Consider the following 27323-nt stretch of genomic DNA (forward strand, 5'->3'; position numbering starts at 1 on the left):
ATCCTTACACTAAACATTACACTAACATTCACTTAACAGTACATTAGCATTAGCATTAACTTGAACTTTAACCTGGTACCCGTCAGATACTATAGTACCGTGTGCAGTCTAAACCCCACAGTATCTAGACTCGATTAAACATGTCTACTAGACGAACCACAATCCCCCAAAGTACTCATACACATCCTAAGTCCCTTCTGGCCGACCCTACGCATGAATAGCCTGCTGCACCCGCGGATACAGCTGCACCAACCGCTGATACAGATCCGGATGCTGCTCAATCATGACCTGGGGATCCCATGCCATGGCGGCAAAGATCGTCTCAATGCCACTGCTCATCGGGGTCATGAAGATCTGGCAGATCTGCAGCCCGATAACAAACGCAAACGCCATGATCACTGCCGTGAAATCCCCGTCCTGGTTGTAGGCCGGGTGGGTGTACCGCAGATACAAGTACGCGAGGAGGGCGCACACGTAGCTCACAAACACCGACCCCATGGTCAGCACGGGCCCGACCAGACAGTCCGCGGCCAGGGCGTCGACGCCGCGGTCCTTCATCATGGTCCAGGTGTCGCGCGCCGCGGGGAGGTACGCCTTCCCGTACAGCGCGATGTGGCAGAAGGCGTAGCGGTTGAAGAAGGTGACCAGCCAATCCAACAAGCTGATAAAACACCCCAGGATCCAGAAGGCCACGCTGCCGATGAGACTGCCCTGCGCCGCCTCGTGCCGTTGCGCCACGCTGCACGCCTGCCGCAGCATGTTGATCAGCGCGATGATCAAGCTCCCGAAACTGATGCTGCCGAACGAGTAGGTCGTCGCCCGCCGCAGCGCGCCCCGCGTGGCGCCCGCCGGCATCCCCTGCGCCGTGCCACTGCAGAAATACCACGACCCGTACACCCCCGCGATCGTCGTGTGCACCGTGTTCTTCAGCCACTCGCTGAACCAGTACATCGCAAACGTCACGTACACGACCAAGCCGATCACCCGGGCGCGACTGCACCCGCCACCTCCATCGCGACACGCAGGGTTCACCCCATCCCCCTCCCCCCCCGGCTCATACGCGACATAAATCGAAACGAGAGTCACCGAAAACCACGCCCCGAACGCCACGGCCACAAGCCCACCCACCGTACTCACCAGGAACATATGCCCGTAGCGTCGCGACACATCGATGGAAGTCTGCATCATGAACGCCGTGAACGGGATCCGCGGGATCCAACTGATAAAACACACGATCGCGAACACGCCGAAGATCAAGAACACAATGCCCCCGCCCCATTGGTGCTGCGTCAGGTAGTAGATCGCCGTCGCCAGCGCGAATACCACGTTCAGGATGCCCGTCACCCAGATGAAGAGCTTGGGGAATGTGCGCGCACCCAGCCAGTACGCGTACGACAGCACCAGCGCCACCGCCAGCACGAATACCAGGAGGATCACCGTGTTCGTGTTCAGCGAGAAGTCGTTCGCCGCGCCGTAGATGCCCCCGCCGCTCAGGGTGTGGTATTTGCTGTACCGGTAGATGACGACGCCGGAGACGGCGACGTAGCCTAGGAAGACGGCGATGAGCTGGGGTGGGTGATGGTTAGTGGTGCGTTGAGAAGGGGGAAAGGAAAGGGGGGTGGGGGGAAAGTACCAGAAGACCAGCCCAGAGGTCGTTCCATTTCGGTTTCTCAACCTTGAAGGCGTCGTCGAAGCCGTAGACGGCTTGGTTGTAGGTTGGGGGTGGTTCTTGTGGTTGCGGGTGCGGTGGTTTGGGCTCCGGGCCGCGATAGCCTCCTTCATTGGGGGCAGGAGGGTAGGCCTGTGAGTCTGGGCCTGGAGGGTAGCCATTGTTGCCATTGTTGTAATACTGCTGCTGCTGCTGCTGCTGCTGCTGCTGAGACGGAGGGCCGTCAAAGCGCTGGTCTGTGTTGTAATAGCTGGCTGCTTGACCGCTCATAGTTGCTGCATGCTGTGAAGGCGGGAGACAGGAATGAAGAGGTCGATCTATATACTGTGTAAAACGGACGAGAACCAGTAAAAGGCTAGTGGGGTAGTCAAGATAGCATGTAATAGGTAGTCAACATGAGGAAGAAATGGAATGAAGTGAAAAGGAACAGCAGATCAAGTGAAGTAAAGTCAGTGAAGTGAAGTCGCATGCGGCGCTGGCCGAAGGGTTACACCCGCCACAACAGAGCGCGTCATCGTGAGAGAATCAATCGATCGACTTGATCGTCTCCCGCCGAGTCCGCCGAGTCCGCCGAGCTCGTCCATGGATCGCCCAACCCCCCCATCTACTCCATCCATCTCAAATCACAGCGTCATCAAAACAAAAGAAACATTAATTGCCACTCGGTCGTCCTGTCTATGTACACACCAACTTGTCTGCCTGCCGGTCCTTCATTAAGTATTAGCAGTGTAACAGCAATTATTCAACCAACCCAACAGAAAAGCAAACAAGTGACGGTCAGTCTGCATCAAAAACAGCCGAAGAGTGTAGAATCAAGCTAATCTGGGTATCAATAAATACATAGCATGCCCGCCTGGGCAACCTCAACGCCCTCCCACCACCCTGTTCATCTGTTCATCGAAAGCCATGGTGGCGCTTCATGTGCCGCCAGGAATCCGCGATACTGCGCTCGATCCCATGAGTCGGCGTCCGCGATCGTCCATGCGCCCAGTCGTCCGTCGCCGCCTGGAGCTGGCCCATGTTCATCGCGCGCGACCGACGCATGTTCTCCTGGCGCACTGCCGTCCGGCGCGCCGCGCGTAACTCCTCGATCCGCCCTTGTCCGACCCGATGTCGCCGGACAAAGCAATCATCGATTAATGAATTCGCATCCAACAGCCGCTTTGGGACCGTCTGCACCACCTGGAACACCTCCATCGGGTCCGACACCCCCATGATGTCCTGCTCGCACGACTTGAAAATCGCCAACGACACCCGAAAAAACGTTTTCGACCCTTCGTAAAAGAACACATCCCAGACCCGGAGCGTGGTCTCCAGCGGCAGGGTGCCGATAAAGACGGACATGAGCCAGTTGGTCAGCCCCAGGGTGATGTCAGGTAGACGCGAGCTGACCGTAAGGGCTGGCACCTTCCCACTCCCCGCGCCAGGTCCATTCCCGGCGATCTTGTTGTAGATGTTGGGCGCCGATTCCTTCAGCAGCACCATCAGAATCCACAGGTCGATGTTGGCGCCCTCGAGACTGATTTCGTGCGTGCTAGGGAGATAGACGGAGCTGATGATGTGCAGCATCCAGAACGTCTTCTCTTCCGGAAGAAACAGAAGCAGCATTCCGGTAATGAAGTTCAACGACTGGGTGTAGCCAATCTGCGGGTTGTGGAGAGCAAAAGCATACAGGACGCGCCGCAGAGACTGGATCATTTCCGTTTCAACCGTGACAGACCCGTGTCTCGGGTTGCTGCTACCAGAGCTAGCGGCCGAGTCAACGTTCTCCGGCTTGAAGTGGATATTGTCCGGGAAGGTTCGATGCAGATCGCGTTCGATATGTTCCTTGTCGTCATTGCTAGGCGACTCCATGGACTGTCGAACCAGCTGGTCATAAAGGCCAGGGTTCCGATTCAGATGCTCGTAGCCTCCCGCATAGAAAAACCATGCTGCACCGCGGTACTCGGATGGGATGCCCTTGCGCACAAACCGTTTGACCTTGTTCGATTTGGGCGGAAACGTCGTCGGATCGTTGATAGGAAGCCGATTCTCCCGAAGCAGCTCTACCCATTTGATTCGTCGCTGAGAAGTGTAATCCTTGTATTGGGCATGCCATGCTTCATACTGGACGAGGGTAACGTGGTGGGTTGCCTTGCGGAAGCCATAACAGTCGCGGGCGCCATTGCCGGGTAGTAAGGGTGGCGGCACGATGCCAGGAATGATGACTGTGGTCTCCGGCTCTCGTGCAACAGGCGGATCCAAAAACTTGCGTTCCGAAGGGGGGCTCGGCGACTGGTCGTGGGAAGCTGTCGCGCCCAAGAATTCTTCATCCGGTGAGCTCCTTCCGTGAGCCTCTAACTCGGGAAAGGGCGGAACAGGCGGAGCATCTTCTGTGGGTTCCAGTTCAGGAGAATGCTCATCCGAGCTATGACAATCATCGAGGGTGATCTCCGTGGGTGGACGTGGGCTCAATGGTCGAGCCTTGCTCTCATCGTAGAACCCTGAAGAATCATACACCCCGGGCGATCCTGGCTCTTCGGTAACATCGCTGAAGCCATCCAGGTACATTGAGATTGCATCTTCCACACTCATACCACCCTCCTTATCATAGGAGCCATCCGGTGTATCGGGCGACAGATCGGTAATAGAGCTACTTTTGGTCAGGACACTGCTCCGCTCGGTTCCGCTGGCATGTTCAATGCTCGACCGCGAGGTCATGGCTGAGTTCACGCTGGATCGGAGAGCATCTTGCCCGCGCATCTCGGCGTATGTCCCAGGCGGGATGATCCGGGGCAATTTCAGGGCGGCGGATTCGTCTGGCAGGCGTTCTCGATTTCGATGAGGGTGCAGCTGCGGACGCATGCTATGTAGCTTCGACGTAGAATTGGACGTGCGCAACGCTGGCGGAGCAGGCGGGGACTTCCGGTAAGGTGGACGATCAACCTCCCCTTCCCGGGGGGCGGCCCTGGACCGAACAGGCGGCTGCAGAGGAAAGGTGGGGGAGCGGTAAGCCTGTTGGCGAATGACAAAGTCGTCATCCGCCACAGGCAAGGGGGAGACGGAGCGCCATGAGGGATCGGACGGTGGTGGGATTGGTGGACGAACCCGAGGGGAACGAGGCACAGGAGGAGGAGGAGGGTGGTGAGGGGAAAAGGGCGGCCGAGGGCCGTCCGCCGTCGCCGGTCGTGGGAAGGGAGGATTCAATCTCAGAGGATCCAGGCGGGGTGGGTTCGGGATTCTGCGCCGGCTAGGGATATCATGCGCGCCAGCAGGGGGCGGCGGATAACGAAAGTCTGCATTTCCTGTGACCATGGCCACGAGCTGTTGAACCCCAGTTCCCGCTGGACATTTGTCGACAACACTAAGCGATGATCGAACGGCGAACGCAGGCGAATTGACGATTTCCAAATACCGATTCCGATGTTGACAGAGGTTGACAGAAGAAACCAGGTTGAAATGATAGGAAACGAAGGGAAGTTGAAGTAGAAATAGGCGCCGATTAAGACCAGGGGGGCGGATAATGACAGCGATAAACGAGCGAAGAGTAGTCGAGTGAGTGCGCTGGCTTGTCAGGCGCGTAGATGAAACGAGCGGAGAGAAGCGTGTGTAAGAGTAAGTAAAGTAACGGTCATGCCTCGTTCAGCCCAGAAGGAAACAATCCATCCGCAGTCTCACGATCCTACCAGAGGGTCAATCCGAGACTCCATCCCATGACAGATCAACTCGAAAAGAGGAAAAGGGAAGAAGAAGAAGGGGAAGAGGAGTGGGGGGGGAGGCGAGGGGATGGGAGGGATAAAAGAGTTGTGGTGAGAAAGGCCAAAGAGAGAGCGAGAGAGCGAGAGAGCAAGAGAACAGAGAACGAAATAGCGAACCGAAAGGGAAAGGGGGAAAAAGAAAAGACGGCGGAGCTGGATCGGGGCTAGCGCAGGTCTCGAATTGGAAGAAAGACCCTGTCTGGCTTAGCCTGGTAAGAAGTTATACTGAGCAGTTACTGTTGATGTATTTTATTTTAGCTTCTCAACCTCGTTAATCCGGTTCTTTTCGTCCTTTTCTTGGGCATGGGTTTCAGACTGACGCCAGGATGAGATCAGTCCAACTACACTTGGGGTTTGATATTGATTACATTGCACTGGGTGCTGCTGCACAAGGGGTTGCACCAAAGACTGGAAACCAACCTAGAAAACCCCCTTCAGTGGACTGATCAGTCGACAATGGATAGCCTACTGCGGACAAACAATCTATCATATCATATCAAATTGCCCCTGCTGACAGGTCACTCAGTCACAGACTGACCTGCATCTGCTGCAGACTGCATGGTTAGTGTGCACTGCCGCACCCCCGGAGAAACTTAGGAAGGATCCGACCCGATTACAGATCCGATGCTAACAATCTCAACGGTGTTGGTTGTTCTGTCGTGAACAGACAGATCTGATGATGCCACCCCAAAACAGAAACCGGTTTTGTTTGATGACCTCTTTGGCTGCTGGCAGATGAAGAAATTGGCAAATTTACCGAAATTACCGTTGGTATGGTTCGTACCCAGTGGAGACGCCTTGGTTTCAGTCAGAACCCGGCCGTCTCCCCTTTGCGCCCACCCACTCGCGGAAGCTTCAAAGTTCGCCGTGGCTCGCCCAGCCTGCCGTCTCTCGACCGCAGGAATTGACGGGTCACTCCCGGAGTGGCTTTGGCTTCGCCTTTGGCTTGGGACTTTTGTTGATCAACTTAGAGGTCGTCTGCGGAAATGGAAATGAGCCTCTAGTCTAGTGAGAAGGTCTGCACTGCACTGCACCTTGCACCATCCTTCTCGTACCATGGCATCGGACCCTTCGGAGTATCTTCAGGGATTCAGGTGATTGAGGCGACATTCTATTGTTCCTGAGTCAGGTGGGGGCGCGTCAGCAATTGGACGATCGTCCCGTGATGAGATCCCCACTTGCGGCCGTACCTGAGCCTGAGGAGCCTGAGGTTGACGCCCTTCCTGCCTAAGGCCGGACTTGGTTCCGCTTCAGGGATTCTAGTCGCCAAGTCAGAACGAACCAAGAACAAGATGAACTCATCAAGAATTTCCTCGCCGGGCCCGCTTTTCTCCCATTGACGTACGTTATCGACGGCAGGCCACAGGTGTCTCCTTCAATAACCCTTGAAAAAGAAAACGCCAACTGTCCCGCTTGACTTGAGTCTTGACTTCATCTCCACTTGTGCCCGGCTAACAACCGTTCCATGGATCACTGGCCTCGCTTCCCGTTCGTTTGATCAACGAGCCTCCATCTCTACTGTTTCTATAAGTAAAAGCCCCGAGATGCTTCGGCCTAGACCCTTGCCTGAAGAATTTTCTGCATTGCTACCAGCAGCATCACTCCGAATTGAGCAGCGAATGGCGTCAAAGTAGCCTCACTGTTGCCCGTCCCAGCGACAAGGCTACTGTCAACCACGAAAGGCGCCGACACGTTCACGGCCACCATCCACCGCGCGGTTATTGATCCCTGATCTCACTAATCATGGCAATAGTGTCAAGCCCTGGCGCCCGCCAAATCCGGACAATGCGGTCATCTGGTGGGTCCCAGCGATGACGAACGTGTCGGCCGTCCATTTTAAATATAGTCGAGCCCGATCCCTCATCTCGCTGGCGCCGAGCTGGGCGCTTAATCCGATTTGGTGTCCATTAGGACAATCTTGTCGCCCGGATTAATTAAGATTAGCATTCAATCTCCGAGCAATATCGATTTCCCCGGGCCACCGACCACGTTTTTAGCACTGCGTCATTGTTCGTGACGACTTGCAGGGCACCGGCGACTTCTCAGCCCAGCTCAATTGCAGTCGAGAATCTATCCGAACGTATCGTTAAGCGCGCTTTGACCACCGTTCAATATTGGCTCAGCCATGCGACCCGAAGATCCAGCGGTAACTTCGGTTATTGCTCAGTCTGCAGATTGAGGGTACCACGATACTCCGATGCGCATTGAAGAACAGAGAAAGTGTTCAAGGCTGTGCATTACATTCCCTTTTCCCAACAAGCGCCCTTACTACGAAGCGAGCCCTCAACCCCAGGCCTGTGCTTTCCCCCGCCTCAATTGACCCCCAACATCTGCTGCCTCGCTCATATTTGTGTTTCAGGCCTGCTGCATCCTGCACATGGAGGCTTGAAATGGTTGGTCTAACGTCATCTTGATAATTGACAGAAGAGGAGTGTACTGTACCTAGTATCCTGGCGCTACAAACCTGGAAAGGGGGCTTGAAAGTTAGTCGAATCGATCTTGAAGTTGTTTTAACGTAAGCTTCGCTGGAGAACGGCATTAGCCAGATCTCGTTTAGGGGTGTGATGCCCGCGAACAAGATAGTAGAAGTTTTGGGTTGGAGAAGTTTAACTGGACCAAGGTGGGATTTACTGGGTTGAGATATGGTCGGATGCATGGTTGCTTTTGTACTGCTTTGAGCGACCATCCATGCACAGCAAATCCGCATCAGCAGCTTTAGCCTCCAGGACAATCGAGCTCATCTGTGGTATTGCTAGACTGACTGAGAGGATATGACTGAAGATTCTCAGTGTGCACGCCGATATGTCTGATAGTCTGATACTGGTGATTGTGCTTAGGAATCGGGGGGGCAGTAGAATACTAGTAACTTGCACAGGTTCTTTGCCCTCCGTAAACGCCTATCCTCAGTAACTTATGGGTCCTGACGGAATCAACTGGTCAGTAACCTATAGGGGATCGCGTAATACATCCAGACACATCCGGATGGAAAGCATCTCGAGACCTCGGAGTAGAGCTCAAATCACAATCCACCAGAATCTTGCTCGCCACAAGCCAAGCAACCTCAGACACCAGGCATATCACGCCTAACCAACCAAATCAACCCCACGCAAGCATCTATTGAACCACAACAATGCAACAGACAATACAAACATATGAACGAAAACAAAACGCAACAACCCGCGCGTTATAAGAACGATCCCCCATCCCTCATCCCATCCCCCAAATACCGAGCCAAAAAAAAAGAAACAAATATATATATTAGAAGTATCTACCCACCGATATCCACATACCCCAACCTCCCAAGCAAACCACCTTATATCACATCCACAAGCACGCACTTATCCCCCCCCCGCCCCCCCCCCCGGGCCCCCCCAAACCCAAAGTATGTATCCTACCCCCGCACGGCATACTTCCTCGTCCACTCGCGCGCGACCTCCTCGTACCGCGGGAAATCCCCCTTGAACTGCTCGGCGATGCGGCCCTCGACAGCGTCGTCCGGCATGGGCTCGGCCAGCAGCTGGCGCGCGAACTGCAGCACGGCCGCGAGGCGCGAACTGGGCTTCCACTCGTCCGCCCGCAGCATCCCCAGGCACATGCTCCCCTTGTCGTCGTTGGTGACGTTGGGGTGGTAGATTTTCGTCCGGAAGGAGACCGTCGGCGGCTTGAAGGGGTATTCGGTTGGGAGGGTGAGGGTAAGGTGGAAGATTCCGTTCTGGCAGCAAGGAGAAGGGGGGTTAGTTGATTGTGGAGTTGGGGGGGGGGTTCGGGGGCTGGGATTTTGGGGGTTATGGGGGATAGATAGGGTGAGGGTTGAGGCCTACCTGGTAAGGCGAGTTCTCAGGTCCCTCCATGTAGACGTTCCAGATGTAGAGGTTGGATTCGTCGGCTAGCTTGACGGTTATGCCTTCGGGGGCGGATTCGGTGAGTTCGGCCAGTTCCTTTGGGATTGTCAGTGGGGGTCTAAGGTTGAGGGGGGAGAGGGGGAGGGGGTTGGTAGGTGAAGTTGAGGGGGTATGGAGGATTGGATGCGCAGTGCAGTGTTTACCTTGGCTATCCGCTTTTGGCTGCCCATCTTGATTGCAATGTTGGGTGTGCGTGTGTGTTGGGGGGAGAGAAATAAAGCGGGGTTGTAAGGTGGAAGAGTCGGTCGAGAGATTGATGGCTGTTGATGAGCGGGTGGATGGAGTCTAATTTTTGATGCAGTTGCTGAGAACGAGCGATGGTTGAAGACAACAGCAGAGACAAATGGAGGCTGGCCTGGTTGGTTCGATGGGATCTGGAGCTGGACTGGAACTGGAACCGAAAGCTCCTTTCCTGAGATGGCGGGGCGGGGCAGGCGGGGCGGAAGATCCGCCGGAGTGGAAGACGTCAGTCATTCCAGTCAGCTATAACTAACTCCAAACACTACAAGCCTACCCAGCACTACAAGTCTACTATCACAACATGCAACGCTGGGCTCTGAACACTTGTCTCATTATGGTTTCTGAGTGATAAATACAAACGAAATGCGCAACGCTAAAAAGCGAAAGCGAGAAAAACACAACCCGAAATTCCAGCCCCAATCTACACAGCAACGTGCCCTTCCTTGGAGTTGGTGTTATCGAGATTCCTGGCTGCCTCGTCCTCCCAGAACCTCTTCTGTCTTCCTCCATTCTTGCACAGTCCAACCAAGTCAAAAGGATCAAAGAGGGTGAGGAGAAATGGGCGACTGTCACAATACCCCGGTCCTTCCAGCTCAGTAACGCCATCCCTCGCAAGGTAGATCTTGTTGGAGCGTGGAAGCCACCGCATGGGATGGAAGATGTTCAGTATCGTGGTGTTAACATACATCACAGTCGCCTCAAACACCCAGAAGAACCACTCGTCCTTGAGAACAGGACTGATGTCCTTGATGTCGGACACGTTCAGGCTGGCGGCAGTGAAGTACTCCACCGTCCGATAGATCGTCCGCACGGTGATCAGCCCGCAGCTGCAGTACAACACACATAAGGCGTGCTTCACCTTGCGATTCAAGACCCCACCGCGCCGACAGTTATAGTGGAACCTCAAGGCCAGAGCAAGGAACCCTGCCATCAGCACGAGCTGCAAGATCAGGGATGCTTTGAGCAGCCCTTTGCCGATGTCTTGCTTGCGCTGTGGGTTCTCGACGTTGGCCACCAGCGCACCACCGTTCCCAGTGAGCACCTCGATGACCATGCTCATCGCAAGAAATGTTGTGAAGACCCGTCCCGGATGGATTGGTGAGTGGTAGGGGATATAGTAAAGGATTCGCCCGAGGATCAGGTAGTTGGCTGCTTCGTAGACCGGTCTTGAGATCTGTTAGTCGTGGGTCTTCTTCGGCGAGAGCGCTACTTACGGGCCAGCGAGTAGAAGAACCGTGCTGACAATGTAGATCACCAGGTTATCCCAGTGACCCCAGGCGGCAACAGCTCGTAGCACAAAGCCGCCTGTGAAGAGCAGGGCCGACCAGGGCAAGATCCCGGTCACTTTCCAGGACTTGTACTTTCTGCAGTCGTCGTCAGTAGCGGGAAAGGATGAGGGTCTCAATGGGAGCTGCATACATGCATTGATAGATGTGCCAGATTCCAGAGATAGTGAACCAGATGGCGAAAGTGATAGGAGCACCCTTGTTGGGAGCATAATACCAGTAACTATCCTCCTCTGTTGGACGTTAGTACTGGTTCTCACATTCAGGCCAGGACTAGGATGCATACGGTACGGCGATCTTCTGTCCAGCATCACGGTATAATAGGTAAAGAAAAAGCCAAATCAAATTAGCCGACGACGACGATGACTATCGCTAAGATGCTTCGATGATGAGGAGAGCGTGTTTGCTGAACAATTAAATGCCATTTCTATGTCCTGGTCTACGAAATATATATGTCCAGCATGTGGCAGAGCCCCATTAGCGAAAACGAGCAACCTCTATCCAGTAATCAGCCACGGCCCTATGAGAGGCTCCAGATGGACCTCTGACCTAAAACACCCAACCTTAAATGATCAGTTTGAAGGCTGAGCTGTAGAGTTGTTGCCCGATCGTCAACTGAGTTGATCATTCATGGGATAAGCCCCAAGTCTCCCTCCATGGTGCACACCAGCGGTCCTGAATGGCCAAGAGCCTCATGCTTTCTCCAAATCCTCCCCTGGGTTGAGTTTAGCCCTGCTGGATCCAGGTCTTTATCTCTGGTGATGATGGATGGACCCTGAGACCCATCCTCGAGACTTGGCTTGGCATCCTCGCCGACAGCAAGCGAATACGAGCAAGGCTGTGCTCATTGTGATTGGCTCCACGAAGTCAGCCTCGCAGGGTCTGTCATTGCTAGGGCATGGTGGCTGTGAGGTTGACTCAAGGCTGACATCAGAGAGAGCTCCGTGGGGTTTCGGTGAAAAGATATTGGAAGACTGAGTAATCTACACAGTATACGGAGTAGACATGATGGTGGCTCAACCCCGGATTTTCTCCATGCGGAAGGCGTTGCCGGGACGACGAAAATATCCCGATTCGGACAAGACCCATCAACACTGGGCAGGGCACCTCTCCATGCGAACGGCTAACGTGACCCTCTCCAATCGTCATCTACCCAACTCTCATGCACTGCATCTAGACCCTTAGTTTGGATGTGAACAGGCGTGTACTAACCACCAGCAGCAAACATGGCTTCGACAAAATCGCCCCCCACCTCCCTGTTCCAGGTGTACCTTCGCCTGCGGCCTCCTATGTCCCAGCACGAAGAGGAACAGGCTGAGCGTTGTTTGACCATCGAGATCCCAGAGCATGTATACACAGCCGAAGGCGACGACCAAAATGTCCCGCCTACGCATATCACTCTACAGCCTCCCAGCGACTCCCGGAAGCGCGCCGTCGAGAAGTTCGGGTTCACACAAGTCTTCGACGAGTCCGCCTCTCAGTTGGGCGTCTTCGAGGGCACGGGACTGGAGAATTTGATAAAGGGTGTTTTGTCGGAAGGACGCGATGGCCTGGTCGCGACGCTGGGCGTCACGGGTAGTGGAAAGGTCTGCTAGTCTAGCCGTGGTGGTAGGCGATAATGCTAATGAGAATCCGCAGAGTCATACCATTCTGGGCTCCAAGACGCAGCGAGGTATCACCCAGATGAGCTTGGATGTGATCTTCCGGTCCCTCGCTTCGACGATCAGACCCCTCGACAACTTTATCAGCCCCCTTCTCTTGTCCTCTGTCGCCGCCGCCGATGCCTCTGAAGCCCAGATCTTTAGTGCGCAGACGTTCCTCGAAGCTGTATACGGTGAATCGGTCGATCGTGGCAGGAGTCCCAGGCCTCAGACCCCAATGAGTGCCGGACGAGCGCAAACCCCCATGGCGGTACGGAGCCCTTTCCCCCAACCTATATTGCACCCCACCCCAAGGTCTCGAGTGCTGGTCCCTACAAGCTGTCAATTGCCCGCTGCGTATGATCCGCGGATAACCTCGAAGCCGGCCCTTGGCGGTTCCCCCACCCCTGGTCTGCCGAATCCCCTCTTCATTCGGTACGGTAGCAAGACGCCGGATCGGAAGCAGCAAGGATCCCATTTGACAACCCTACACGGACGTTGGAATCGCTACAAAACATGTTGTGCTAACTCACCCTCTCTTGCTTCAAAGGAACCCATGCCGGCGCTCATCTTTCCCCGTCGTCAAATGCCCTTGCGCGCTAGCGCCCTCCCCCGATCGCCCGACGTGAGCCATCTTACGATGGAGCTGAACCCACACTCGGAATACGTGGTTCTGGTCTCAATGTATGAAGTGTACAACGATCGTATCTTTGACCTTCTGTCACCGGCTACCATCCCTGGGCAAGGAAGCACAATGACTCGCCCGGGAGGTGGGCAGAAGGACCGCCGCAGACCGCTATTCTTCAAGTCGACGGAGGGATCGCCTGACAGGAAGGTCGTTGCGGGCCTGCGGAAGATCGCATGCTGCACTTACGAAGAAGCTTTGTCGGTTTTGGAGGTTGGACTTACTGAGCGAAAGGTTGCAGGCACCGGTGCCAATAGCGTCAGTTCCCGCAGTCATGGATTCTTCTGTCTGGAGGTCAAAAGAAGAATGCGCAACAAGAGAACCGGCGAAGAAACATGGATGGGAAACACACTCACAGTGGCCGATTTAGCCGGTATGTTCAGCTCAGCCTCAGCCTCGACATATCAGATGTGTTAATCAAGCATCAGGGTCCGAGCGCGCAAGAACTGCGAAGACGGCAGGATCTACCCTTGCGGAGGCAGGCAAGATTAACGAGAGCTTGATGTATCTTGGACAATGTCTACAGATGCAAAGCGATATTCAGGAAGGCAACAAGGTATGCCACACGAAGAAGCTCTTCTCTTGTCTTCGCCAGGTTTTCTGACTCCAAAAGGCGATTATGGTCCCATTTAGGCAATGCAAGCTCACAGAGCTGCTCTTTTCGAACTCTTTCCCGTCGCCTGGTCAGGCTTTTGGCCAGTTCCGCCACCCGCAGAAAGCCATCATGATTGTGACGGCTAACCCATGGGGAGACTACAATGCGACCTCGCAAATACTCCGCTACTCCGCTTTGGCACGCGAAGTTGCTGTGCCCCGAGCCCCATCGGCGACAGAGTCCATCTTGTCCAGCACTCTCGAATCTCGTCATGGCTCTTTTGGCGGACGTGAGTCGACGAATTCAGTCGCGGCCGAAGAATTGGAGAAGGCAGCCGCTGAGATCGAGCGACTCCGAGCCGAGAATGAGAACCTTTCAGTGAGACTCGCCGAGGAAGAGATCGTGAGAACGGACTTGGCCATGAGATTGAAAGCAAGCGAAGAGATGTGTCTCACTATCGAGCAAGATGTGCGTGAGGAATGTTGGAACGAGATGGACGAGAGGATGGAAGAAGAGAGACGCCGGTGGCAGAACGCTTGGGACGAGCAGGTGAGTGTCCTCTTCTGCGAACTGTGCGATTTTGACCCTAACTTCATGCAGACTGGCCATAACGAAGAGCACTTGGATAAGAAGCTTGAGTTGTTTTCTCGGGGCTTCCAGAGTAAGTACCTTCCTCTTCTTGCTCGTGTTCTCCTGCATCATTGACGAAACTAATTTTCCTTCCAGTCTACGAAGACCCCAACACAACCAACAATGAGCGCATGGAGGAGCTCGAGTTCGAGAACGAGCAGCTGCGCAAGAAGGTCGCCGCGCTGGAGCGCGAGCTCACTTGCCGATCGCCCACCAAGAAGACCAGAGCCAAGACCACCACGACCACCACGACCACCACGACGCTCGAGCCCTCCCGCAACTCCAACATCCTGGGCCGGGAGAGCGATATCGAGAATGCCTTGAAGCGCATGGACCAGCTGAAACTGGCCGACAGTATGTTCTCGCCAGCCCCGCAGCAGCTTTCGTCTCCTGGCAAGAAACATCGCAAGATGGCCACCAGGAAATGGGACTTGGCTCCGGAGGAGGACATTTACTAAGGCTGCTTCGCGGGATGAGCTTCCACTCTCCCGTCCGTGATGACCACATGTACCAATCTGAATGATTGACCCTTTGGTGGGATTTCTTGTTTGTTTGCTTCGGGGTTGAATCAGTTTTTCTGCTTGTGGTTTATGATATCCGTCTGGACTGTTGGCGTTTGTGGGAAAATTACTGGAACTTTACTTCTATCCGTGTTGCTATTCATGTTCATAAATTCTATGGTACAGCACAAAGTACATTCATTACTTGCACAGACATCTCGTGACCCAGCAGCTCTTCCCGGCAACGCCGACCTTTTGTATCCTTAGGTTATTGAGATCATGAGGAATTGTGATGATACAAGTTGGAGGAATCGAGGCTAATCCGGCAAGAAACAACGGAACTTCTGGGTGTCAAGCTTTCAAGGCTCTGCCTCAGTCATATTCTCATCTTCATCATCCGTGCCCGCAATCTCGATTTGAACTGCGTCCGCGTCCGCATCATCGGCGGTCTCGTTCCCTTCCGCGTCGCCCAGGGGCTCATCCTCCCCATCGCCTTCCTCCTCCTCCTCCTCCTCTTCTTCCTCTTCTTCTTCCTCCTCCTCCTCTACCTCTTCCTCTTCCTCCTCATCCCCTTCCATCTCCACATTCCCTTCGTCACCGTCACCTTCACCGTCACCGTCACCTTCATCATCAACATCAACATCAACATCCTCAACCATAGTATCGCCCTCTTCCCCTTCCCGTTCATCGTCTTCTTCTTCTTCTTCCTCCCCCTCACCCAACTCCAGATCCACATCCTCCCCATCCTCCCCATCCGCCCCACTGGCCAGCCCCTCCAGCTCCGACTCGGGATCGAGCGACCCATCCCGGAGGTTCGGGAACAACAACTTTCGCTCCGTCGTGAGCTTGGACAGCTTCTCGTCGTCCATCTCGCTGAGCTCGCTCTCGTCGTCGGCGCTGTCGTGCAGACTAGCGGGGATGGTGTCGCTCTGCTGGCCCGAGGCCAGGTCCAAGTCCTCGGCCAGGCGGCCGCCGGTCTTGCCCTCCAGGGGTGACGGGCCTGCGGTGGTGGATTCGGTGGCGGGTAGAGTTTGGGGATTGAGCGCCGCGGTGGTGGTTGTGGTGGTAATAGGGTCGGTGGCTGTCGTGGTAGAGGTCTTGCGACTTCCTGGTCCTCCTCCTCCTGCTGCTGATGCTGTTGCGGCGGTGCCTGGGGCAGCGGCAGCGGCGGCAGAGGTGGAGGTGGTGGCGGCAGCGGAAGTGGTGGGTAGACGGGGTGGAACTTTGCGGTGGACGATGGCTTCGGAGCGCTTCTGGATGTCTCGGCGGGCGATGCCTTTGGTGCGGCCGCGTGGGGCGGGGGCTTCCGAGGCCGGGGCGGAGGTGGGCGGCGTCGGGGTGTTGGTGGTGTCGGCGGCGCCGTCGCTGTTGAGCATGCCCATGCCGCCGCCGCCTGCTGCGGCACCGCCAGGGACCGTGGGGTCGACCTTGAGCCGCTCTTTGGTCTCTTCGTGGGCTTGTTCGAGAACCTGCGGCATGTTGATCTGGTACAGGCGGGAGTAGACGTCGGCGATCAGGTCCTCCAGCAGGGCGACTTTCATCAGGTTGTTGTTGAGTTTCTTGAGCTCGATGGCGTCGCGGATGAGTTCCAGCAGGGATTCGCTGCCCGGCGCTAGGTCGGTCAGGCCCTCGAGGCGCGCCGTGTTGGCGACGAACTCCTCCCAGCCGATGGGCTTGAAAACACTCTCCTCGTGTCCTTCGTCGATGTGTGCGGCACGCCGGATCAGCCCCGCGTAGGTGAGGCACATGTCCTCCCAGAGTTTAGCGTGGTTGACAAAGTCACCTTGCTTCTTGCGCACACGGCGGAGAAGTTGGTCCAGGTTGGCGCGGTCGTCGAGCTGGTCCAGGAGAGAGACGAAGAAGTAGGCGTATCGTGTGGTGTAGACGAAGTGTCGCCCGGGACGCTCGTGTTCCGGTTTCCAGACTTGGATGGTCATGGTCTTGGTGACGATTTGCTGGGTGAGCTCGTTCTTGGCGGCGGACGCAGCTTCAGTGGAGTCTTCGTCGTCCTCGTAGAGGATTCGTGCAGCCTAAGGAGAGGTCAGCGGAATCACCAGGTATGCATGAACTCGAAACATTCAAACATACTCGGTACGCCATGCGATGGTGCCAGTTCGATTTGTCGGCATTCTTCAGGTTGCGAAGTACTTCGGAGATGTAGCGCTTCCAGGAAGCCTTGTCTTCCGGCGGCTGCACCTTGCGAGCCCAGGGCGTAGCGAGGAGCGTCTTGCTGGCGTCGGCGGGCTGTAGGGAAATGTAAGCATCTGATGAGAGCGTGTCGGGCACATAGTGTCCATACCTCCAAGGCTCCGCGACGAACCAACTTGTGCACTACAGTCACAAGCTTGTAGTGAGGTTCGAATATCGGTTCCGACCGCGAATCCCTTCGTTGCGGCAGAGCGTCAATCGCATCGAGCAGGGAGTCCAACAAAGTGTCTAGATCGAGCTGCTTGAACGGCCCTCTTACGGAATCATCACAGCTGAACATCTTCCAGAGACACTTGCTTAGCATGTAATGAGTCCTGCATGCGGTTAGTCTTTTGCAGGTAAAACAGAATCATAAACACGTACATCCAGTTCTTGGGCTTGTCGACTAGAGCCCGCTTGAGAAGGTAGCTGGCGAGATTCCACACGGAGTATAGCTTCATCTCCTTGAAAGGTCGGCCTTCATACATGCTCTGGCTTTCCTCGTTGCTGAAATGCCGTGTGAAGTCTGCGAGACTAAATGCGCCCATAGACAGTGGTTCCCTAGAGGACGAGTAAAGGCGAGTGCCGAAATCTGTGAACAGGTCCGCGAGCATCTCGCGGGTCTCTGGTGTTGGATCCGAGTTTCCCATGGCCGTCGAAATGGCCATGGCATAGCAATGAATGGAATAGCGCTGCCATGTTACCAGCTCCGCCCGGTTGTTGTTGATTCTGTCAGCTGTCCAGGTGATGTCTTCTTCCAACTTCGAATCGTATGTCTGCGCCAACCTGTACCAGGTCTCCCATCGCGCCGTTCCGTGCTCAATGTCCTGTCGGAAGCACATGACGGCATCATCAAGATCAGTTGTCGGGAGTGGGCTCAAGCGCTTCTGCGACCGAAACCTGGTCAAAGCCGCATATCCAAGGAGGAAGTACCAGCCATTCCGAGCGATCATAGCACTTTCGGTTGGCACTGGGATCAAGGATAAGCTTGCGACGCCCTGGATGGATCGGAAGAGCGCCAAAGGGTTGACTGGAGACTTCAGATATGCATTTGTGATGCGCTTGTTGTATGACAAAGGAGGAGATGACTTGGTAGTGCCAATGGCCTGCTGCATCTTCTCAATGGTGGATTTCAACTCGGACTTCGACAAGTCCTTGATGCTCAATCGCTGGGCTTGTTTCATCACCAAGTTCACCATAGTGATAGCCGTGGCGCGATCCAGCTTCTCCGTTGGGCATTTGTGGTCGTCCAGTTCGCCATACAAGGGTGAACACTTGATCCCGTTGATGTCGTACAGGAGCTGACATATGTCCCATTCAGTGTCATCGTTGACGCCGATAGCGAAGAGCTCCGATCTCATCAGTTTCAGGAATTGCTTGTGAGACAGTTTGCACATGAAGCGAATGCCCAGGCATTGATGGACAGCTCGCAAGTAGTTCACTCGATCTTCCGCAGGGGTCTCGAACTCCTCCTTTTCTTGAGACATAGCTTCCTTTACAAGTGTGTATTGCAAAATCCAGCAGCGGACCTGCATCTCGCGCAGTCTATCCTTGAGGCTCTCTAGAGACTTCGATAGCGCGCCGCGGACTTCTGGGCCTGTGGTCGCACCGACGCGAAGTAGGTCCTCATACAATGAGAACCCGTAGAGAAGTCTAGTCAGAGAGGCCACTGCAGTCAACGAAGCCTTCAAATGTTCCATGTCAAAGCACTCGTATGCTTTGTCCGCGTCCAGGAGCACGGCTGTTACAGTCTTGTTCAAGATGCTATCGAGCGATTTGAGCCACCGAAGGAGGGTGATTTGACGGTGCTCACTGGGTTCGTCCGACTCGGATGAGATCTGAAGCTCTTTCATTATAATTTCGATGCTGCGCAAGTAGCAAGAAATGACCTTGGGAGGATAATCAATCTTCTTGTAAGCATCCTGTAGTCTTCGCCAGAGGAAGAGTCTCAGCGTGGCATCGCCGCGATCCAGGAAAGAACTCATCTCAGTGATTTGAGAATTGGGCTCAAGTAGCTCACTTCCCTCGTCGATACCTTCGAATTGAAAAGATGCGGGCTCGAGAATAGGTTCAATGGTCTCAATGAGATCCACTGGGTCCTCTGAGCTGGGGTTAAAGATCTTCATGAAGAAGTCCATGGACTTGAGCTTCGAGATCTCTTGGTCAACAGCCTCGGAAGACAGTTCAGGCATGATCGCATTGTTCACAAGGCCAATTATTGGATCTTTCAAGCGTTCAAAGAGGAATTTTAGCTCCTGAAGGCAGAGCAATACATGCTCTCGGTGAATGTCACTGGCCATATTGGAATGAAAAGTCGATGCCCATATGTGTCGCAGGGCAAAGACCTCCTGGCAGCTTGTGCTAGCGTGGCTGTGGTCAAGGAAGTGTGATAAAGCAGTACGTGCGAGGAGGCTCCATCTCCCCAAGCGATCGCGCTGCTGAATCCTCGTTCTTCCATCCACTTCACTATTAGGATTATTAATTGACGCGTATATGTCAAGGTGAAGTTCAAAAAGTGTTTGGATCATTTCCAGATCAGAGAAATGAGCAAGCGTGTATGAAAATGTGGATTCAGCTTGACCTGTGAGAATTTGAGTCTCAAGGCTTTGCAGCTGTTCGTGCATGCTTTCGTAGATAAACTCGTCTTGGTGCAGTATGAGCTGCACCACAGTCTCCTTCAGTGATTCTGGCCACTGCAGCGACGTGTATGCGGACTCCATTGCAGGCCACTTCCGTGGCACAACATGATTCATCGCATGCTTCGCAAATTTCGGCATTAATAGAGCTTTGAGCCAGGCAAGGGCAGCATCGCGAACATGCATAAGCTCATCATTCACGCTCGTGGTGAGTCTGAAAAGTCTCTCGTCATCAGCGAGAGCCTGCTTCACCCCCAGCTTCCTGGCCGACTTCCTCGAGTGTTCCAAGAAGATAGCCAGCCCGGAGTTTCCCATTCCTCGAATATCCTGCAGAGTAGACAGGCTGTCGAGCTGGTAGGTGACCTGGGATCTTGTTTCATCCCAGTTTCGGAGTGCGTCTAGCAAATCCCCGACCAGATGGTGGCCTTCGTGGGACTCGTCAGCCGAGATATCAGCCGACTCTTTGCGATCAACCATCGCCCGCACGGCTTTTCTGAGCTCATCGATGTCGCTGAGATCTTCGACGCCGAGTTTGGCCAACAAGGGGCCGACAGCTGACTGCATCGAGTCATCCGCCTGCACATAACCTTCGAGGCGATCATCATAGAACTTAGCATAGTCAGCAGCCAAGTCCACCGCCTGCGAAGAACTATCTGCGTGCGCGGTTGACTCTCGAAGCCGTGTCCTTCTGCTCTTCGCCCTCAGATTATCGACATCGTCAGGTTGGAAAAATGCAGACGAACGCTTGCGACCTCCTGTTAGGGGTCTTGTACTGGCTTCTTCCATGTTCGCATTGTCTGGTTGAGTGCTCGGACCGGGGGGCTCCGATGACTGCGTCTCTAATGATTCCATGAGCTGCTTCTCTGCGCGCTGATCGATGGAGGAATGGTCGTCAGCAAGTTCTGATTTCACGCGAGGAGCGCCATCTGTAGCCTGCTCAGATTCAGCAGGCGCACGGCTGGCTTGTTGCCTTTGTGAGTCCGCCTCCTCTGCCGGTGGATGGTAGACGGGAATGGCAACTTCTATGGTACTCTTGAGCTCGGGGCTGGGAGCTGGAAGCGATATCTGGACCGAGGTTCCAGGTTTGATCTCTGCTACACCCAGCTCGTCATCAATGAGTGACTGAAGTATGGCTTTACCTAGCGCAGCCCATGTAGTGCCGACGGGCCTGATTTCATGACGTGAACTCTGTGGGGAAAGGTGAGACTTCGACGCATGGAGATCCTCGACTTGCTGTGGAAGTGCCGGAAGGTAAGGGAAGGGATCAGCCTGCCTCCTGAGGAATTTCAGAAGGGCCTTTTTCGGCTTCTTGAGAGGAACCTGAGACACGGAGAGTCGGTCGTGCACCGACAACAGAGTTTCACGCAGACGCTCCTCCGCGAACGTCTCCTCCAAGCCTAGCTGCTCCGTGCGCACTTCCAGACGATTCTCATCGTCTGCCAGGACGCTCTCCAGGCAGTACCGCGTGAGACGATAGCTCTGTAGAGTGCTACAGAGCCTTGCGCTCTGTCTCCAGAGATTGAGGTCGGAGTCATCGCGCTCCAGCGCCTCCGCGAAGGCTGCTAGAGCGGCGCTGGCCTGTTCAGTGACCTGGGACGGTAGGTCCGCAGCATCCTGCACATCAGTAGCCTGACCCTCCAAGGCCGCGCGTAGAGCGTCCAACAGGAATTGCCCGTGGTTCTTGTAAGCCAGGTAAATGGTCTGCATCAAAGTGCTCGACGTGGAGTCATTGATGTCGAACTCCGCCAGCGCCTCTGCAGCTCCGGCGCCTGCAGCGAAGTCAATGGGGAGGTCGGAATCCTGCAAGTTGGCGCGCTTGTAGTCGGAGATGGACTCAGGATACTTGAATATCTCGGAGTTTAACAGGGCATCATAGGCCTCCGCGGCCTGCGCATAGAACTGCGGGCCCTGGGAATGAAGCTTCAACGCATTTTGGTACAGTTTGAGCGCCTCCTCAATCTGAATTTCCTTCGTATCGTCGACCTCTTCCTCGATTAGTTCATCGGGCTCGATGTTGAGCGCCGCCCAGCTCGACATGATGTCGGTGTGATTTTCAGGGTGCGCAAAGCTCCCGAACTGCGGTATAAGCCTTGAGGCTGACCGGCCGCATCGCAAGAAGTTGCAATGGCCTCAGACAGCACAGCTCCGACCGAAGAGGGCGCTAGAGTAACAAACCCCGGAAGTAGTTGGGAAGACAAAAAGGAAAGCAAGAAGGAAGGATGGCAGTGATTGATGGAGTGGTTGTTGCACCAGCGGGTGGGTCTAGAGCCAGCCGGCCGCGAGTGAGACGCATTCCGCCCATTAGATGAAATCGCGCGTGTGCCCAAAAAGGAAAGGCGGTACCTGGCCCGGCTGCCCCCCGTGGCAGTTGCTGCCTGAGGTACCGTACTATGTTTTGCCTGAGGTACTCCGTACTATTTCCCTATTGATGATCGGCGGGCGCGGCCGTGACGACGACTTGCACTTGGAAGCCCAGCCAGTCTCCCGCTGTGCGCCTCGCTATCTTTCTTGTCTGTCGTTTGATCTCTGAAAAGGGCGTATCGCTTCCAGGACCCGAGTTTTATCTCGTCTTGCTTGTCCCCTTACAATCAAGTGCCTGCGCCATGGTCGCGCCCGCAGTGCCTGAGTAAGGCATTCCCTCTCTCCCCACCCCTCCATTTACGTGTTCTTGCCGACTCGGACTCGCTATCTACAGCTCAATTGGGCCCACCGTTGTTGACCTGGCACTGACAACCCCCTGAATGTCTTTAGGATCTATGAGGAGGAGGACATCTACGCCGCTGTCGATGCACGCACTGAATCTCTCCAAAACCTTCGGGAATTAGGTCCGCCCGACTTGGTTTACTTGGTCAAACAACCCAAGACCAGCTCTCATCGCCAGGTACGTTCGACGTCGATCGACCCCGGTCGGAGTGCGCAGAGATAACAAGAGCTGACTTCGCGGCGATACAATCACAGACCGGAGTCTATCACCATGTCACCGGTGTCGATGCCTCGTCGTCCGCCAGCTTGGCCGCCTATGTCAACACACTCACCTTCTCCCCGCTGGATAAGACACACAAAGTGGTTTCGGGGATCTACTGGTTCGGCCATCGGTTGAAGCATCTGCCAGTCTAGGTGTGCTAATGTCTACGCAGCTGTTACAATGCCTTCTCCCACCTCGACATGCGCGTGGAAGTGAAAATCCCGGGCAGTCTGGAAAGCTACTGTATCGATGAGCGGGGCGACAAGCGGGTTGCGACGGAGGCGTTGTGGTTGGAGACCTTTCTTTGCGGGATTCTGAGAGCATATACCTACGCGGACGATGGCAGCGGCGATTCAATTCGCAAGATCGTGGGAGTCCGGCGATTCAACCCCGTGACGAATACTGAGATGGAGCACAAGTTCCTCGACGCCGCGGAGAGACTGTTCTTCCTGGGTATGCCTCTTCATTATCTTTCCACCGTGGTACATCGCTGACACTGTCATATTAGGCCGACAGCTGAGTTCCGATCCGGAGACGCAAGTGCCGAACACTGTCAGCAACCATCTGACGTCGGGTCTTCTGAAGTACATACAAACCACGGGACGCTACACCTCCGGCATCAATCTGTTTGAGAAGCTGCGCACACGAGACGTCGAAGTGTCGTCGCTTCTGGCCCGAGTTCTGATCATGGCCGATGAGGAGGTGCAAGCGGTGAGACTGATCTTCGACGCTTTACAGGATGTGCCGATGGACTACGCCCTGCTTGACTGCCAAGCAGCGTTCTGCCAGAGCAAAGGCGAGGGCGAGATGGCCTTGGAGTGTGCCAAGCGGGCGGTCACCGCCGCTCCCAGTGAATTCAGCACCTGGGCCCGACTGGCCGAAGTATACGTCGGTTTAGAGCAATGGGATCTCGCGTTGTTGACTCTGAACTCGTGCCCCATGTTCACTTACCAAGATAAAGACACCCCGCGCATGCCTCAACCAACGCGCATCATGCTGCCTATTCTTGCCGAGAGCATGCTGGAGGAGATCGATGAAGGACAACCGCGCCAGGGCGACCCTGCCGACTATGTCCACCCCTCCCTGCGCCGTCTCCACGCAGCTAGCTACCAAGGAACCTTCCTGAAGGCCTACAACCTTCTGACCAAGGTCGCGGCGGCCATCGGCTGGGATCAGCTCCTCAAGATCCGCAGCGAAGTGTTTGTCATGGAGGAGGAATACCGCGTTGAGCGCCAACATTCTACCTCCAAGCACACGCGCAGCAACACGCGCACTTCCGCGGAGGTCAACGGGGGCGATGGGCAGGAAGATGAGGACGACCACCACGACAACGACGCGAACACGGAGGGCGCCGAGAAGGAGGACGAGGGCTCGCCCGACGGCCTCAAGGACGAACAAGTGGAAAGTTCGATCGAAAAGCCCGAGCAATCAATGGCATCCGAAGTGATCAAATCCGGCAACGAAGATGTAAGTCCTCCCCTTCCCACCGATTCAAGAATACTTTTCCTCGACAATACTAAGACAACTACCCACTAGCCCGACCCCTCCCATTCCGCGTACACGCAGTTCCGCAACAAACGCCTCTGCGAACGCTGGCTCGACAACCTCTTCATGGTCCTGTACGAGGACCTCCGCATCTACACCATCTGGCGCACGGAGATGGCGCAGTACCGGCAGCAGGCGATCGAGTACAAGAAGTCGGCCACCGAGTGGGAGATCCTCGGGGAGCTGGCCGAGCGCCTGCACCACTTCGACGAGGCGATCGAGGCCTACCAGCACGGCCTGGCGATCCGGTTCGCCCCCAAGGCCATGCACGGCGTGCTGAAGCTGTACGAGAAGAAGAACGACACCCGCGGCATGCTGGGCTCGTTGATCCGTCTGATCGCCTGGCAGTACCGGTGGTACTCCGAGGTATGCTCACACCCACCATTACAACCAATCCCTTACCCCCCCCTCCCCACTTCCAAAACATAAGCTAATGCACCGCACGAAAAGTTCTCCCCCGAACTCCTCTTTCTCATCCGCAAACTCATCGAAGACGAAGGCGCCGTCAAGGTCCGGAGTATCGTCCAGGCCACCAACCTCCCGCAACCCGTCCTCGACCTCACGCATCAGTACTGTCAACTGTGCGCCACCTTCCGGAGCAGTGGCAGTGATGGTTAGATGATTTCCATGTTCTCTAATTCTTTCCCGCGCCGTGCTGGGCTGGGGTTTGTTATGGTTTCTGGGTGGTGTAGGTCGATGCAAGGGGGGATGGTGCTCCAGGGGAAAGGGATGCGGGGGATGCGATGCGGGTGCCGTGTAGCGAGCGGACTGGAAGAACCGGAAGGAAGGGAGGAAAGTAATACAACTAACTCATATCCACCACACCACACCACCCCACACCATACCACACAACTCAAATTTCCTGTATGACTTATGTGATTCCTAGTCGAGATGAACGAATTAGTTTTCAAGTTTGATGTTCGGGTGGATGAGGGAGATGGGAGTATGCATTGTAGTCCTGTGCTGAGGTCATGGGTGGGCTTTTGCTTAGCTGCACGGGGAAAACGGACCTCGATTGCTGTCGGGTTGTTTGTTTGCTTGATCCACAGTGTTCGATCTTTCAGTGAGGGTATTGTGCTTAACGTCTTGAGGGAGATCTGTGCCAGACAGCAGGAGGTGCGTATTGTTCTGCTAGGCGGTCAAGTCAACTGATGGCATTGGGGGGCTATCTACCAACCGCTCTCCCTAACAATCCCAAGCGCGGGTTTACTACGGTCGGTCAGATCTGAGGCGAAACAACAGTTTATCATCGCAACCAGCGAAATCCATGATAACCTGAAACTACCCAGCCGGTTCTCTACCGGCCAGTATGATAAAGATAACACCCTGGAATAACCGAAGTAGATAACGATGATAGCTCACGGGGCTTGAGAATTACCAAACATCTTGAAAGAATCAATTCAAAATCGCTGCCTTGGGGTAGAAGACCAAATAATACGGGGCACAAGAACAGTGATCACTCGTCATCGCCCTCGATATCCACCTCAGGCTCCTTGGGAACGACACCTCCCTTGGCCTTCGTGGCCGCCTTGGCGGGTCCACTCTCCTTTGCGGTATCATCTTCCTCTTCGAGGTCATCGTCAGGGAGCTCTTCCTCTTCCTCTTCCTCTTCCTCCTCATCATCAACGCCGTTCTCGGCATCGTTTTCGCCGCTCTGCGCAACCTCTTCCTCCTCCTCTTCCTCGTCAGCCGGAGGAGCTGGAGCGGTCTTTCGTTTCTTGGGCGCAGGGGCTGTCAAGGATATGAAATTAGCGCATGGTCATATTTTCAGTAGATGTATCACTATGCTGGGCTCTTTTTCTGGAATCGTAGGGACAGGATAGGCAAGGGAGGCAGATAAGAATGAAACATACCTTCTTCTTCGGGCTCTTCAGCCTCACCCTCGGCCTCCTCGTCAAATTCCTCCTCCTCCTCCTCTTCTTCCTCGCTGCCAAGGTCGCTTTGCTCTACCTCGGAGTCTTCATATCTGCTGGTTTGTTAGTGCTTGATAGGAATTGTGATTGGCAGTGATGCGATTGTCTTTATGGGGCGGTCTGGGAAAGCGCGCGAAGAGAAGGGGGAGCTCATGCGCCATGAACAGGAAAGAGCAACGAATGCGAATGCAACATAAGGCAGGGCAATACTCACTCTTCTTCTTCCTCGCTGTCTTCAGGAAGCGATTGAAGCTCCTCCTCTTCCTCGGCTTCTTGCTTTCTCTTACGAGTAGACATGATGTATAGTGATTAGGATATTAGGAAAGAGAGGAACAAGTCAATTGCGCAATTGCACAACTAGTGGATGAATTTGTATGGATAGAGTTAATGGTGAAAAGGACAAGGAAAGGTCCCAAGGACCGAACAGGTGTATGAAAGAGGGAAAGAGAGTGTGTGAGAGTAAAGTAGGGAGAGGGAGACGAGAGAGGGGGGGAAAGAGCAAGCTGGGGGTGTGAGGGTAGTATAAGAGGGAAACGGGCAGAGAGAGGGGACGACCGGCAGGGAACAGAGGAAACGGACGGCCAGCCAGCCAGCCAGCCAGGACAAGCCTCCTCACAATCCAAGGGAAGGGGGGGAGATCCAGTTTGGGTGAGGGGACAGTCCCGGACGAGGGAATGGATGAGTGAGCATTAATTCGGTCAGTCAGTCAGCCCGGCAGTTCGTCAGCCCCAAGCAGTGATTAGCAGCAGCAGCAGCAGCAGCAGCAGCAGCAGGAGCAGCGCAGCGGCGCGAGAAAAGCGCGACCGGAAAACCAACACAAGCTAAACAGGAAGAAGAAAGCTGAAGCTGCTGCTACTTCTGCTCTAGGTCTGGGGCTCTCGTTCCCGTCGCATTGCGCGTCGCGTTAATGGTGCCGAGGCCGTGCGCCTAGAAGTTCCTGGGCAAGAGTTGAGTGACTCCGCAGTGATGACATGACGATTATCACCGCGGTAATCGCTGCTTGGTCGGTTGATTCTCAGCTCACCATGGAACGATAACACTCCCAGAGACTTCAGGTCCCCTGGATCTGAAGAAAGGTAGACATATGGATGAGTGGGAGATTAGAGGAAATCATAGTCGAGTGTCCTAGAGGAAGAGTTAGGAAGAGCGTGGGAGGAGAAAGAGAAAGGAAGGGAAGGAGCTTGAGGGAGGGG

General features: G+C 54.9%; 7 protein-coding genes across 7 annotated transcripts; 2 read left to right on the plus strand and 5 right to left on the minus strand.

Annotated features, from left to right (window-relative positions):
• Positions 1–207: 207 nt before the first annotated feature.
• Positions 208–4963, minus strand: ASPACDRAFT_49320 (putative GTPase activating protein (Gyp3); the record flags this gene model as incomplete). The annotated part of the gene is made up of 4 exons (XM_020202234.1): positions 208–363; positions 484–1566; positions 1634–1986; positions 2614–4963. 4 exons carry the CDS (start codon positions 4961–4963, stop codon positions 208–210), a joined length of 3942 nt encoding a protein of 1313 aa, XP_020061358.1.
• Positions 4964–8772: 3809 nt separating this feature from the next.
• ASPACDRAFT_110115 (putative ubiquitin conjugating enzyme (UbcB)) lies at positions 8773–9740 on the minus strand. Its single transcript, XM_020195450.1, has 3 exons — positions 9452–9740; positions 9228–9344; positions 8773–9118 (listed from the first exon to the last, which is right to left on the minus strand). The coding sequence occupies exons 1-3, from the start codon at positions 9476–9478 to the stop codon at positions 8798–8800; spliced, it is 465 nt and encodes a 154-aa protein (XP_020061359.1). The 5' UTR covers positions 9479–9740; the 3' UTR covers positions 8773–8797.
• A 68-nt stretch (positions 9741–9808) lies between these two features.
• On the minus strand, positions 9809–11145 carry ASPACDRAFT_1851973 (putative RTA1 domain protein; the record flags this gene model as incomplete). Its single annotated transcript, XM_020197225.1, has 4 exons — positions 9809–10714; positions 10763–10912; positions 10968–11067; positions 11121–11145. The coding sequence occupies 4 exons, from the start codon at positions 11143–11145 to the stop codon at positions 9970–9972; spliced, it is 1020 nt and encodes a 339-aa protein (XP_020061360.1). The 3' UTR covers positions 9809–9969.
• A 915-nt stretch (positions 11146–12060) lies between these two features.
• On the plus strand, positions 12061–14842 carry ASPACDRAFT_21285 (kinesin family protein; the record flags this gene model as incomplete). Its single annotated transcript, XM_020199013.1, has 6 exons — positions 12061–12420; positions 12473–13532; positions 13588–13715; positions 13773–14303; positions 14355–14415; positions 14481–14842. 6 exons carry the CDS (start codon positions 12061–12063, stop codon positions 14840–14842), a joined length of 2502 nt encoding a protein of 833 aa, XP_020061361.1.
• Positions 14843–15243: 401 nt separating this feature from the next.
• hir3 (putative transcriptional corepressor of histone genes (Hir3)) lies at positions 15244–21744 on the minus strand (the record flags this gene model as incomplete). Its single annotated transcript, XM_020200467.1, has 4 exons — positions 15244–16914; positions 16973–17128; positions 17184–17406; positions 17456–21744. The coding sequence occupies 4 exons, from the start codon at positions 21742–21744 to the stop codon at positions 15244–15246; spliced, it is 6339 nt and encodes a 2112-aa protein (XP_020061362.1).
• A 438-nt stretch (positions 21745–22182) lies between these two features.
• ASPACDRAFT_74551 (uncharacterized protein) lies at positions 22183–25108 on the plus strand. Its single transcript, XM_020204245.1, has 7 exons — positions 22183–22333; positions 22459–22588; positions 22666–22790; positions 22845–23125; positions 23181–24139; positions 24209–24583; positions 24668–25108. Exons 1-7 carry the CDS (start codon positions 22311–22313, stop codon positions 24833–24835), a joined length of 2061 nt encoding a protein of 686 aa, XP_020061363.1. The 5' UTR covers positions 22183–22310; the 3' UTR covers positions 24836–25108.
• Positions 25109–25673: 565 nt separating this feature from the next.
• Positions 25674–26427, minus strand: ASPACDRAFT_38593 (uncharacterized protein; the record flags this gene model as incomplete). Its single annotated transcript, XM_020200468.1, has 3 exons — positions 25674–25948; positions 26071–26183; positions 26345–26427. The coding sequence occupies 3 exons, from the start codon at positions 26425–26427 to the stop codon at positions 25674–25676; spliced, it is 471 nt and encodes a 156-aa protein (XP_020061364.1).
• Positions 26428–27323: the final 896 nt, after the last annotated feature.

The sequence above is a fragment of the Aspergillus aculeatus genome (assembly GCF_001890905.1).
Source record: "Aspergillus aculeatus ATCC 16872 unplaced genomic scaffold ASPACscaffold_1, whole genome shotgun sequence".
Taxonomy (NCBI): Eukaryota; Fungi; Ascomycota; class Eurotiomycetes; order Eurotiales; family Aspergillaceae; genus Aspergillus; species Aspergillus aculeatus.

Bases quoted from the DNA above. Each gene is read 5' to 3' on its own strand.
- ASPACDRAFT_110115 (XM_020195450.1), bottom strand. From the start codon at position 9,478: ATGGGCAGCCAAAAGCGGATAGCCAAG. The intron at 9,345-9,451 runs GTAAACACTGCA...ACAATCCCAAAG, and splicing joins GCCAAAAGCGGATAGCCAAG to GAACTGGCCGAACTCACCGA. The intron at 9,119-9,227 runs GTAGGCCTCAAC...CCTTGCTGCCAG, and splicing joins CTGAGAACTCGCCTTACCAG to AACGGAATCTTCCACCTTAC.
- ASPACDRAFT_74551 (XM_020204245.1), top strand. From the start codon at position 22,311: ATGGTCGCGCCCGCAGTGCCTGA. The intron at 22,791-22,844 runs GTTCGGCCATCG...ATGTCTACGCAG, and splicing joins GTGGTTTCGGGGATCTACTG to CTGTTACAATGCCTTCTCCC. The intron at 24,584-24,667 runs GTATGCTCACAC...CCGCACGAAAAG, and splicing joins AGTACCGGTGGTACTCCGAG to TTCTCCCCCGAACTCCTCTT.